Below are 14,575 nucleotides of genomic sequence, written 5' to 3' on the forward strand. Positions count from 1 at the left end.
TCCAGAATGTTTGCTAATAATCTTTTTGGAACTACTAGGAAATAAGAAGGTTAAAAATACTAGAATTAAGACACTATGAATTCTAGTATGCTCTACTGCAGATTAATGGCATTGATATTATTCCCCCCAAATTATGATAATCATGAGCATTTATTAGATGAGGAAACTGAGTCACAGAATTATGACAGAATGTAACACAGATCAGTTTGCCATAGACACAATATATCTTGATTTTAGCATTCTATAGACTGCCTCTTTCCAGAGATGAGGTAGTAAAAACAGGGTAGAAAGGAGCTCTTTATAAAGGACACATAATAATTGAACATCTATACCCAAGAAATATCAATTAATAGATCAATGTCACCCAGATAAAGTGCTCTGTCCTTTCCACATTTCATCAAATACATAGACAAAACCACACAAAAAAGTCTTCATTGGCCGGATGCAATGGCTCAGGCCTGTAGTCCCAGCACTTTGGGAGGCTGAGGCGGGCAGATCATAAGGTCAGGAGATCGGAGACCATCCTGGCTAACATGGTGAAACTCCTTCTCTACTAAAAATACAAAAAAATTAGCCGGGCATGGTGGCACATGCCTGTAATCCCAGCTACTCAGGAGGCGGAGGCAGGAGAATCACTTGAACCCAGGAGGTGAAGGTTGCAGTGAGCCATGATCATGCCATTGCACTCCAGCCTGGGTGATAGAGCGAGACTCTGTCTCAAAAAAAAAACAACAAAAAAAAACTCATCAGTGTTTTTTGTTTGCTTGTTTTCGTTTGTTTGGTTTTTTTTTTTTTAGATGCAACATATTTGGAAGAGAAAATAATTACACTGGACTCTAGTCAAGAATGGGAAGGTATCATTGCAGCCTGGTAGAATGGCTGAAATAAACAAGTTAAAATTTTAAAAAGTAATAAATTTGGGGAATTTTTCAGATTAAATAAAATTTTCTTTACAAATAGAAGATGTAGATAATGAGAACAAATAATTAATGTGGAGGCAAGATGGCAGCAACCAAGAGGAAGCAGCATGGAGGCTGGCAGTTCAGGCGAAGAACCCAGAAAGAAGTGAAAAAGAGGCCGAGCAGCCAGCTAAGTTGGGCGCCACCACAGAGGAGGTGGAAGAAGAAGATAGAGACTGGATTCCAGGCCCTGTTTGCAAGGGAGAGTGAAAAAACAAGGAATGTCATCTTTTCTTCCAGAGGAATAAATAAATTTCAGAACAAGGCATTTTATGCAGGACTTGAGAATGTTGATGCCTCATTCTAAAGCAGATACTAAAATGGATAGTAAGCATAAATAATTTGAGATTAGCCAGTTCTGTGAAATGAAAAACTGTAATAAATGCATCTACTTTGAAGCTAAGAAAAAAACAGGATCTCTTTATGTAGTTTTCAAATTCACTTCATGGACCATCTGCTAAAGTCCTTGTTCAAAATATTCATACCCTAGCTGAACTAAAGATGACTGGAAACCTTTTGAAAGGTTCTTGCCCCTTTTGTCTTGACCCAGCTTTTGATGAATTACTACATTCTGCTTTGTTAAAAGAACTCTTAATTCAGATCTTTAGTACACCGTGGTATCATCCCAAAAGCCAACCATTCATGGGCCATGTGTTTACTTTCACCATTTTGAATAATAGGATATGGTTTCAGAAGTTTCATATCATAGAAGAAGGTGTGCTCTTGTAGAAATAGGACCTTGTTTTGTCTTAAATCTCATAAACACTATTCAGGGAAGTTTTGGAGGACCAACTTTATATGAAAATTCTCACTACCAGGCGCCAAAAATGCATTGCCATGTCATAAGATCCATCACACCTGCAAAATACAGAGAGAATCAGCAAGTGAAAGATGTGCAGAAACTGAGAAAGAAAGAGCCACAGATCCTTCTTCCACATGATCCCACTGTTCAGACTACAGTGGAATAAAATTGAAAATCAATTCCAAAAGGATCCCTCAAAACCATGCAAATACATGGAAATTAAACAATCTGCTCCTGAATGGTCACTGGGTCAACAGTGAAATCAAGATGGAAATTTCAGAATTGTTTGAGCTGAACAATAATACACAACCTATTAAAACCTCTGGGATAAAGCAAACACAGTGCTAAGAGGGAAGTTCATAGCCTTAAATGCCTACACCATAAAGTCTGAAAGGGCACAAACAGACAATCTAAGGTCACACCTCAATGAACTAGAGAAAGAAGAACAAACCAAATCTAAACCCAGCAGAAGAAAAGAAATAAAGATCAGAGCAGAACTACATGAAATTGAAGCAAACAAAATACAAAAGATAAATGAAAAAAAAAGCTGGTTCTTTGAAAAGATAAATAAAATTCATAGGTCATTAGCAAGATTAACCAAGAAAAGAAGAGAAAAGAGCCAAATAAGCTCAATTAGAAATGAAACAGGAGATATTACAACCAATACCACAGAAATACAAAAGATCATTCAAGGCTACTATGCAAACCTTCATGTGCACAAACTAGAAAATGTAGAGGAGATGGATATATTCCTGGAAATATACAACCTTCCTAGATTAAACCAGGAAGAAGTAGAAACTCTGAACAGACCAACAGTAAGTAGTGAGATTAAAACGGTAACAAAAAATTTATCAACAAAAAATTCTAGAATTCATAGCTGAATTCTATCAGACATTCAAAGAAGAATTGGTATCAATCTTATTGACACTATTCCACAAGATAGAGACAGGGGGAATTTTCCCTAAATCATTCTATGAAACCAGTATAATCCTAATACCAAAAACCAGGAAAGGACATAACAGAAAAAGAAAACTACAGACCAATATCCGTGATGAATATAGTTGCAAAAATCCTTAACAAAATACTAGCTAACCAAATTCAACAGCATATCAAAATGATAATCCACTGTGATCAAGTGGGTTTTACACCAGGGATGCACAGATGGTTTAACATATGCAAATCAATAAGTGTGATACACCACATAAACAGAATTAAAAACATAAATCACATGATCATACCAATAGAAGCAGAAAAAGCATTTGACAAAATCCAGCATCTCTTTATGACTAAAACCCTCACCAAAATTTGCATAGAAGGGAAATATCCTAAGGTAATAAAAGCCATCTATGATAAACCCACAACCAACATAATACTGAATGGGAAAAGTTGACAGCACTATCCCTCAGAACTACTTCTATTCAACATAGTACCGGCAGTCCTAGACAGAGCAGTTGGACAAGAGAAAGAAATAAGGGCCATCCAAATAAGTAAAGAGGAAGTCAAATTCACTGTTTGCTGATGATATGATTGTATACCTAGAAAACCCTAAAGGCTCCTCCAAAAAGTTCTTAGAACTGATAAATGTATTCAGCAAAGTTTCAGAATACAAAATTAATGTACACAAATCAGTAGCACTGGTATATACAGGAGCAACCAAATTGAGAATCAAATCAGGAACTCAACTCCTTTTACAATAGCTGCAAAAAATAAAACAAAATAAAATAAACTACTTAGAAGTATACCTAATCAAGGAGGTGAAAGAGCTCTACAACGAAAACTTCAAAACACTGCTGAAAGAAATCATAGACGACACAAATGAATTGAAACACATCCTGTGCTCATGAATGGGGAGAATCAGTATTGTGAAAATGACCACACTGACAAAAGCAATCTAAAAATTCAATGCAATTCCCATCAAAATACCACCATCATTCTTCACAGAACTAAAAAAAGCAATTCTAAAATTCATATGGAAGCAAAAAAAGCCCACATAACCAAAGCAAGACTAAGCAAAAAGAGAAAATCTAAAGGCATCTCATTACCTGACTTCAAACTATACTATAAGGTCATAGTCACCAATAAAGCATGGAACTGTTATAAAAATAGGCACATATTTGGGAGGTTGAAGCAGGCGGATCACGAGGTCAGGAGATCGAGACCATCCTGGCTAACATGGTGAAACCCCGTCTCCACTAAAAATACAAAAAATTAGCCAGGCATGGTGGCAGGCGCCTATAGTCCCAGCTACTCGGGAGGCTGAGGCAGGTGAATGGCATGAACCTGGGAGATGGAGCTTGCAGTGAGCCAAGATTGCACCACTGCACTCCAGCCTGGGCAACAGAGCCAGACTCCGTCAAAAAAAAAAAAAAAATGGCACATAAACCAATGCAACAGAATAGAGAACCCAGAAATTAAGTGAAATACTTATGGCCCACTGATCTTCAACAAGGCAAACAAAAACATAAAGTGGGGAAAGGATACCCTATTCAGCAAATGGTGCTGGGGTAATTGGCAAGCCACATGGAGAAGAATGAAACTGGATCCTCATTGTTCACCTTATACAAAAATCAACACAAGACTGATCAAGGAGTTAAATCTAAGACCTGAAAGCATAAAAACTGTAGAAGATGACATCAGAAAAAACCCTTCTAGACATTGGCTTGGGCAAAGACTTCATGACCAAGAATCCAAAGGCAAATGCAACAAAAACAAAGATAAATAAGTGAGACTTAATTAAAATAACAAGCTTCTGCACAGTAAAAGAAATAATCGGCAGAGTAAACAGACAACCCACAGGATAGAAGAAAATCTTTACAATCTATGCATCCAGTGAAGACTAATATCCAGAATCTACAAGGAACTCAAACAAATCAGCAAGAAAAAAACAAACAATCCATCAAAAAGTGCGCTAAGGACATGAATAGACACTTCTCAAAAGAAGATATACAAAGGGCCAACAAACGTAAGAAAAAATGCTCAATATCACAAATGATCAGGGAGATGCAAATCAAAGCAAAAAATGTGATACCACCTTACTCCTGCAAGAATGGCCATAAGCAAAAAAATCAAAAAATAATAGATGTTGGCATGGATGTAGTGGAAAGGGAACACTTTTACACTGCTGGTGGGAATGTAAACTAGTATAACCACTATGGAAAAGAGTGTGGAGATTCCTTAAAGAATTAACAGTACAGGCCAGGTATGGTGACTCACGTCTGTAATCCCAACACTTTGGGAGGCCAAGGTAGGTGGATCACTTCAGGCCAAGAGTTCGAGACCAGCCTGGCCAATATGGCGAAAAAATATCTCTACTACAAATATAAATATTAGCAAGGCATGTTAACACGCACCTGTAATCCCAGCTACTTGGGAGACTGAGGCAGGAGAATTGCTTGAACCCTGGAGGCAGAGGTTGCAGTAAGCCAAGATTGCACCACTGCACTCCAGCCTAGGTGACAAAGTCAGATTCCATCTCAAAAAAAAAAAAAAAAGAATTAAAACTAGAACTACCATTTGATCCAACAATTCCCCTACTGGTTATTTACCCAGAGGAAAAGAAGAAGTCATTACACCAAAAAGATACTTGCACATGCAGTTTTATAACGGCACAATTTGCAATTGCAAAAATATGAAACCAGACCAAATGCCCATCAATCAACAAGTGGATGAAGAAATTGCGAGACAGATATACATATATATGTATATATATATGTGTATATACACACACACACACACACCATGGAATACTACTCAGCCATAAAAGGGAATGAAATAATGGCATTTGCAGCAACCTGGATGGAATTGAAGACTATTATTCTGAGTGAAGTAACTCAGGAATGGAAAACCAAATATTTTACGTTCTCACTCATAAGTGGGAGCTAAGCTATGAGGATGAAAAGAGATAATAATGATACAATGGACTTTGGGGACTCAGGGGAAAGGATGGGAGGGTGGTGAGGGATGAAAGACTACACATTGGGTACAGTGTACACTGCTTGGGTGATGGGTGCACCAAAATCTCAGAAATCACCACTAAAGAACTTATTCATGTAACCAAACACCACCTATTCCCCCAAAACCTACTGAAATTAAAAAAAAATCCATTGAAAAATAATAATAATAATAATTCATGTGGCAGTGACTTCTGGGGATATTACCAGTGAAACATCATGAATGAGTCCACACCATCCATGAAAGCTCTCCCACATTGCAGCTATCCCACAACACTCTACATAGCCCACAACACATATTGCCCTTACTGACTGACCGTGCACATTTATTCAATATTTACCTTCTGCTTACAAAATATATTTTAAAATTAAAATAATAGCTAAAGCATCTATCTAGGAAGGAAATTACACATTTGAGTCTGAATTGGGACACAGAGAAATACCTGAGACCAGGAAGGGCCTGAAAACACAGCAGAGTATTAAGGGGGCTTTTCCAGCTGTCTTAGTGTTGCTGCTGAGGCCTATGGCACAGGGAGAAGAGTGAGATGTGTCCCAGCCATGAGGTGCAGAGAGCCAGCAAGATCGCACTGCCTCTCCCCAGTGGGGCTTACTGAGCAGATCTAGAGCCTGTCCAGGTGACTGTGGGAGAGAGGGGCCCATGTCTTTGGGCAGTGCAGTGCTGAGGGGAAGAGACATCATATGGTTTGGTTCTGTGTCCCCACCCACATCTCACTTTGAATTGTAATAATTCCCACGTGTCAAGGGCTGGACTGGGTAGAGACAATTGAATCATGGGGGAGGTTTCCACCATACTGTTCTCGTAATATTGAGTTCTCACGAGATCTGATGGTTTTATAAGGGGCTTCCCCTTCTGCTCAGCACTCATTCTGTCTCCTGCCGCCGTGTGAAGAGGTGCCTTCTGCCACGATTGTAAGTTTCCTGAGGTCTCCCCAGCCATGCAGAAATGTGAGCCAATTAAACCTCTTTTCTTTATAAATTAGCCAGTCTCAGGTATTTCTTCATGGTAGCAGGAGAACAGACTAATACAAGGCCCTTCATTTTCTTGGATATGGAGAAGAGAGTTGCCTCCCATGAAATTGAAAGTGTCACACAGAAGCGGAGACTAGCATTTACTTCCCTAGTTAGATGTCTGCTTGGTCAGTGGACTTGATGACATGGTAGAGGTGAACAGCAGCAGAGAACTAGAAAGCAAAGGCAGAGCTGAGAGACAGAGCAGCATGGCAATGTGACATGCTATAACAAGTCAGTGCCAATTTATTTTAGTGCAAAAAAATTTGAAATCCATGCACAGTTTTTTCCTAATATACATTCTCCATGAACTTTCTGAAGTCCCTCAATACTGGTATACAGATAGATCACTGTGATGATTACAGATTGATCACTGTGATGGTTAGTGGTATCCACAGAAAATGGTGACTTAAGCTATCTTTCAGGTAGTAAATGCCCTGTAGAACTGTCCATTGAATGAAGAAACCCTGTTAGCTGGGGTTGGTTCTAAGAGGAGGTAAGATTGGCTGAAAGACAAAATGCTGGAGCTGGATGTCCCACATCAGGGAATAGAGTACTGGAAGGACTTCAATATGGCCTCTGAATAATACACACATGAAGCCTGGGGGCTGGCCACACAGAGCACCCTGATGACCAAGTAAGGCCACACAGCAACAGAAGGAGAGGTCGCCACACTGCTGGCTTCCAGTCAGCAGGCTTTTCTTCTCCTTTTTTCTGTACCCTCACTGGGAAGGACACCTCCAGAACAAAACCCATGTGACATGGACCCAGGGTCACTCTTCCATATGTCTACTGAGTTATTCCCAACTCTTTTATTATTGAGTTGCTTTCTTTACTGACAGAAAATGCTACCTTTTTCCCACATTAATTCCCAGATAAAATGGAACAAATTTGTGGTTACATATTGTTTTGTAATGTACTATCTGGGTACATTTTAATTATTGTAGGTTTATCATGTGTTTTAGTGTCTAGTATGATTAGCCCTTGATTCTGGTTTTTTTTCAGAGTTTTCTTGGTTATTCTTTCTTGCATATCTTACCTAATTTTGATGTTTTATCACTCAACTGTATGTTAAATGACAGTGATGACAGTAGAAATCCTTGGTCTGTTCCTTTCTTTATGAAAATATTATCTCATTTATTGATTAAGCAAGATTCTAGCTAATGAGTTCAGTAGACCTATTTTATCATGTTAAAGAAATATCTATTAGGACCTAAGTTATGAAGAGTTTTTGATGAGAATGAATGTTGAATGTTTAACAAATGCCTTTTTAGTAGCTATGGAAATACTCATGATTCTTCTTCCTAAATCTATTAATATAAAATATGTCGATTAATAAAATATATTCTTTTCTACTGCTGTTTTGTTCTTAAATTTCTGGAATAAATACCACTAATGTTTTTAATGTGCTACTGGATTCTTTGATATCTATGATTACGTTTATTTATTTTCATTTTGGATTTCTGTGTGGATATGTAAGAGCTTTGCTTTTTTTATTTTTAATTAATTCTCAGAGTTTTATTATCAAGATTATGCTTGTTTTTAAAAAATACCTTATGGCATTAATTATTTTCTAATTCTCTAAGCAATTTAAGTAACATTGGAAATGTTATTTAAAGGAATGATAGTTCCTCCTGGAAAAGCACCCGACCACATGATTTAGTAAAGGTAGCTCTTCCACAGGTTTAACGCATGGAATAATTAACAACCTCTACAGCCATGCCAGAGAGTCATAATTTGAGTATCTGTTCTGCTCTGATCTCTGGCAACTTGTTTTCTCCTTGTAACATTCTGTTTAGACTTCTCTCTCTTTTGACATAAATTTTCATTAGTTACATTTTTCTGTAAAATTACTAATTTTATTCATTGCTTACAAATATTTGCATATAATTATCCAAAATCCTAGTGGAAAAAATAAAATGCATAAGTAAGAGTTAGAAGCATCTCTGGAGTCAAAAGACACTGTCAAAAACACATGAGGGATATGAAGACAGATATGAAAAAAGCCAGCATAATGCTCTGAAAACAAAGAGCTAAAAGGGATTGAAGAGAAAGAGAGAGAGCTAGAAATTGGGCAAAGAAGATCAACAGATGAGTGGCACCCAATCATTTTGGCCTCAGGAACCCTTTACTTTTAAAAATTATTGACAAGCACTAAGAGCTTTTATTTATATGGCTTACATGTAGCTATGCTTACTGCATTGTGAACTCAAACTGAGAATTTAAAAATGTATGTGTTCATTTTAAAATTATGATTATAAACTCATAGCATTTTTAATAACATATTTTATTAAAATTAATTATATTTTCTACAAAAAAGTAGTGAGTACAGTAGCATTGTTTTACAAATCTCAATAGTAGAAGAACTGCTTTCAAATTCAATCTCTTACAATTAGTTGTTTTGGTTGAAGTCTATGAATAAAATATTACCTCACCAAGACATGTTTTTAAAAGTACAGGAATATTTTTAAGGATTTTTCAGATAACTGTAAACATTCTTTTATACTATACCAAAATTTGACAACTGATAGCTCCTTTTTTTTTTTATTTAAGTTTTAGGGTACATGTGCACAATGTGCAGGTTAGTTACATATGTATACATGTGCCATGTTGGTGTGCTGCACCCAGTAACTCGACATTTAACTTTACTCGTCACTTAACTTTAGGTAGCTTCTTTTGACAATTTCCTTTATCACAAACTACCGAAAGGATATGTATGTAAAGGTCAAGATTTAATAAAAGCAATATTTCCCCCTGTTTCATCAATAACAGCATCAAGTAAAATTACTTTTCTTTTTTACTTTCTGCTACAAACAAAGGATATAATGATATACTCCTACCATTTGGCACCCTCTGTCTTGGTTCAGGCTGAGGCTCCAGCAGTTTTACCCACCATGACTTTTGCACCATCAGTGCAAATGTCAACCCAGTGAAGAGGCAAATTACTGACACTATTATGAGAAAGTTTTAACCTAGGAAACCCCCTCAAGGGTCTCGGGATCTCCCTTAACCAGCAACCACAGAACACACTTTGAGAAGCATTGCAACATACACAAAATGTGGAGGTTCCCCAAAAAGAAACAAATAATGAGACAGAAGTGATATTAAAAGAATTAATTCAAGAGAACATTCCTTAAACAAAATAGTATTTGATTCTTCATAGTAAAAAAAACACCTAATACCCGAAGGAAATTCAACACTAAGACACCTTAGGCAGAATAAGACTGTCATAGATGTGCAATATGCCCAAAATATAGGTAAGGAAGCTGATTCCGAGCTGGAAACAGATGAAGGTTCTGCAAAGTATTACCGGGAACAGGTACTGGGGGGAAAATATTCCTCATAATCTCAGAGATAAAATGATTCAACCTGCTATACTTTTTCTTGAATTCATTCACTCTTCCATTCCCACCATTGTGATCCTAGTTTATAGATCTCATAACATATCACTTGGTGACAGCAGTAGCTCCAGTGGTTTCTGACTTTCATTTTTCTCCATTCCAACCTGTCCTGTCCTCTTTAGGTTAACAAATATTATTTTTCTATTTTTTTTTTTTTTTGAGATGGAGTCTTGCTTTGTCGCCCAGACTGGAGTGCGGTGGCATGATCTTGGCTCACTGAAACCTCTGCCTCCCAGGTTCTAACAATTCTCCCTCCTCAGCCTCCCACCTCAGCCTCCCGAGTAGCTGGAAGTACAGGCACATGCCACCATGCCTGGCTAATTTTTGTATTTTTAGTAGAGACAGGGTTTCACCATGTTGGCCAGGCTGGTCTGGAACTCCTGATCTCAGGTGATCCACCAGCCTCAGCCTCCCAAAGTGCTGGGATTACAGGTGTGAGTAACCACCACTCTCGTCCCAGATTAATGAATATTCTGAATAATCGATCTGATCAAGACTTTCAATAGTTCTATAGTCTGAAGTCTAGATCTGATGTGTTCCAACTCAACCAACCATCCCAACTAACTCCTTCCATATGGCTCTCACCTGCCACCATTCACAAAATCTGGTGCTACACTTAGGGCCTTTTGTTCTCTAAAAAACTTATTTGCTTCCATATTCATGCCAATTGCTAGTGGTATTTTCTCACCTACGGATATGTGGTAGATTTATCAAATTCTTATACATATGTCAACTCCTAGATTAAATGGTGTATTCTAACACTAATTTCAACAGGGGCAACTTACAGTGGTCTTAGAGAGTCGAGGAAGCCTCCTTAGGGGAAGTGAAGTGGCTTCTAGACTGAGATCTAAAGCATCAACAGGAGCAAGTCAAGTGAAAGGATTCGGCAATAGGGAAAAATCAAGATGAGGCTCCTTAGTGTCCTTACCTCATATTTGGTTTTAATAATATGTGTGGACTTACTATTGGTCCCATTTTAAAAGATATAATGTAAATACCACCTAATTTTTGGATTTTAGTTGAACACCAATTCAAAAGTAGTTTGAAACATTCTGCAGACAAGCTTTTGGTATTTCCTCTTAGACAGAAAGTTTTGTCAGGACACGTCATAGCCTGACAACTTTCCACAATTGTATTTTCAAATCTTCCCACTCGTTTGAGTTGCTATTTGCACATCTTCCCTACAATCCTTTTTCCGCCTCATAGAACCTCAACTTCCTTTAAAAAAAAACATTTAATGTCTAAAATATAAGGGGAAAGTAATTGCTAACAGACCATATGTAGACAGTAGCTCAGTGTAGGCCTTCATCTGTGTTTAGGCATCATGAACATGTCAGCATTCCCAATGCTTCTTCTCACACCTACACTGACACATGCAGGAGAGCTTTGCTTTTCCTTCTCTTATGCTCTCATCAATACATGTTACCTCTGAATTGAGATCTACTACATCAGAACAAATTGTAGCAAACTGTGGAGAGACTTAGGAAATTATATCAAAATGTAAAGCAGTGCTAAAAACGCAGTGTAGGTGCTATGCATTTTGTAGTTAAGTTCCATCATTTCACCATAAGCCAGAAACTAAGAAAAAATTTCAATAGTAATTAATAACAACCATTTTTCATTTTTACATTGGAATTATCTCTAAAAATTCAAACCTTGATTTTTTTCCCTTTTTATATATCAGGTGACAATAAATTATGGATGAATAACACAATCTCATTCCACAATATATATTATGTAGGATAAACCTAAGTACAGTTGTCACATGAAGAGTCTGAAGGGGAGTGTCTTCACTGTATTCCCAATACCACTCAGCATAAAACATACTTCAGTGTCAGAGTGAGATTCAGCATGTCAGGCCGAGAAGCTGCATTCTTTTGTAAGATAGTCTAGGCAGGTAGGACTAATTAATCCTAGTAATTGTAAAAAATTTTGTAAGAAAACCTGAAATGGCATTTTTAAGGAAAACATAATCTAATTAGTATGAATGAAAATAGAATTCTAAAAACTGAAGTTATATAAAAGACTGATTGGAAGAAGATATCAAATTTGCATTTCTTAGATCATAGACTATCTATCTATCTATCTATCTATCTATCTACATATATATAGATAGTCATATATGTCATAAGATCCCTGTCGGGTGTGTTAAAGGCAGAGGCAGAGGGCACACTTCAGAATGTGAATATGAATCACAGTATATATTACCTTTGGGTTTTACAGTCAGCTGCACAGACACCGTTTTCACCCCCAACGAACTGACTGCTTGACATTCATATTGGCCTTGATCATGCTGTGCTGCATGGTCAATTCTCAAAGTGCCAGAGGAGAGAACCATATGCTGGCCTTCCACAGAGAGCTGCCCTCCTGCAAAAAGAGGTAAAGAAAGTATTCTACATGGCCCAGAGCACTGGAAGCCAGAGCTGCTGGCTGTCCTGGGTAAAGGGTGAGGCCTGTCTTTCAGGAAATTCTCGGTGCTAGGGTGTACTGTGTGTGTTCTGCCCTAGCATTGCAACCCCAGAAACACAGCACCCCCATGCCGCTTGTCCTGAAACTCTGCCACTGTATCGTAAGGAATTCTCATCTGTCACCAGAATAGCCCAGCCTCCTAATGAATTTTTAATCTTCATGTTTGTGCCCCTCAGCCTTACTATAATCAGAAAGCAAATTTCAAAACCAATCTGATTCTTAAATTTGATTTTCAGATATCTTCGTGACAGTTGTTTACCATGTGTATGCAATATTTGGGATACAATAATGTGATTGAAATATGTTTAAAATGCAGAGGCAGCATTTCGAAAATGGTGATTTTGTGACATTCGTGCTGTTAATCTACACAGTCAACCAGAGGCCATTGTACTTTGCACTGCTGAGCTTATATGAGCCTCTGAATCCTTCTTAACACTTTATTCTTATGGTCATTAACAATTAAATGAGATTATCATTTTCAACTAGTTCAGTGAAAACTTGTATCTTATTGAATGTCTTGTTATAGATGGAAAAAGGAATAGCTAATCCTATTGAGTGTACACACAATGTGCCATCAACTGTTCTAAATGTTGAAGAGTATAAATTATTCAAATCAAACCCCACAACCACCCTATGATGTAGGAAACATCATCACCCCCAACCCAGCAACAAAGACTGGCAAACAGCAGTTAACAGGTTTGCTCAAGGTCACATGACAAGCAAATGGAGGAGTGGAGATGTGAACCAAGGCTTTATGGTTCCAAAGTCTACCTCCTATCAACTAATCTCATAAAGAATAGAGCAAAAATGTTAATACAAGAAATTCATAAATGTAGATTTTGAATTTTATTTCGTACCTGAACTAATATGGAAAGTAGGATTTCCAAGCCTGGAGGAATCTTAGACAAGCTCTCAACCAGCCAATTGTCAATCCTGTTCTGTTATGTGCCCAGGTTCCCTGGAAGTGTCTGGCCCCTTGGTGGGGCATAGGGGGTTAGATCCTGCCTGCCAGGCCCACGGCCCACCACCCACACTTCAGGAACAGCAGCTCTTTTTTGGAGCTTCACTTCGGATTTCATTTCACTTATGATTTCATTTTGTACTAGAAGAAAATTATCCCACTAAAAAAAAATGTTTAAAACTGCTACACTTGCAGCCAGGCGCGGTGGCTCACTCCTGTAATCCCAGAACTTTGGGAGGCCGAGGTGGGCGGATCACAAGATCAGCAGATCAAGACCATCCTGGGTAACACGGTGAAACCCCGTCTCTATTAAAAATACAAAAAAAGTAGCCGGGCGTGGTGGCAGGCACCTGTAGTCCCAGCTACAGGCTGAGGCAGGAGAATGGCGTGAACCCGGGAAGCGGAGCTTGCAGTGAGCCGAGATTGCGCCACTGCACTCCAGCCTGGGCGACAGAGCAAGACTCCGTCTCAAAAACAAACAAACAAACAAACAAAACTGTATGATTTCCAGTAATTTTATTTTAAAAATCAGGAAGCCGAGTCCCAGAGGGGATGATCTCAGGAAGGCCACACACTCAAATGCCAAAACTCAAAACACCACGAAAATTATGATGATGTCATGTTTAGATCAAAGATTATTTTCTGTGTAATTTTTTCATGTCCATGATATACCTTCGATAATTAATTTAAATTATGTTTTTTACTCTCCACAAAAGAAGGCACTTATTTTCCCCCACAGTTACCTGCAGATGTTCTAATACCTGTTTTTGTCCAGACAATTACAGGAGGTGGGTTGCCATCAGCTTCACAGAACCACTCTACAGCATGTTCTTCCAGCACCACTTGATCCTTGGGGGTTACTGTAAATTGCGGAGGAGCTAAAGAGAATGAAACATACATCAAAATTGAAAATTATTTTACAAATTTTCAGTGCCAATAGAAAAAAGAAAATGTGTTCAAATATGTCGTGTGATCAGAATTTGTTTACAATTGTATATAAACAA

General features: G+C 38.0%; 1 protein-coding gene and 1 pseudogene across 7 annotated transcripts in view; one reads left to right on the plus strand and one right to left on the minus strand.

Moving 5' to 3' along the window:
- The window catches only part of PXDNL (peroxidasin like), a 522,985-nt gene that overhangs the window by 116,153 nt on the left and 392,257 nt on the right, over positions 1-14,575 (minus strand). For all 7 annotated transcript variants that reach the window (XM_054561591.2, XM_054561594.2, XM_054561592.2 and 4 more), the window contains 2 exons: positions 14,333-14,449; positions 12,350-12,508 (listed from right to left, as the gene is read on the minus strand). In XM_054561591.2, coding sequence (XP_054417566.2) covers positions 12,350-12,508; positions 14,333-14,449 — 276 coding nt within the window. The remainder of the gene's footprint in view (positions 1-12,349; positions 12,509-14,332; positions 14,450-14,575) is intronic.
- LOC134761880 (ribosome biogenesis protein BRX1 homolog) lies at positions 1,003-1,927 on the plus strand (annotated as a pseudogene).

Source organism: Pongo abelii, chromosome 7 (assembly GCF_028885655.2).
Source record: "Pongo abelii isolate AG06213 chromosome 7, NHGRI_mPonAbe1-v2.0_pri, whole genome shotgun sequence".
Lineage (NCBI taxonomy): Eukaryota > Metazoa > Chordata > Mammalia > Primates > Hominidae > Pongo > Pongo abelii.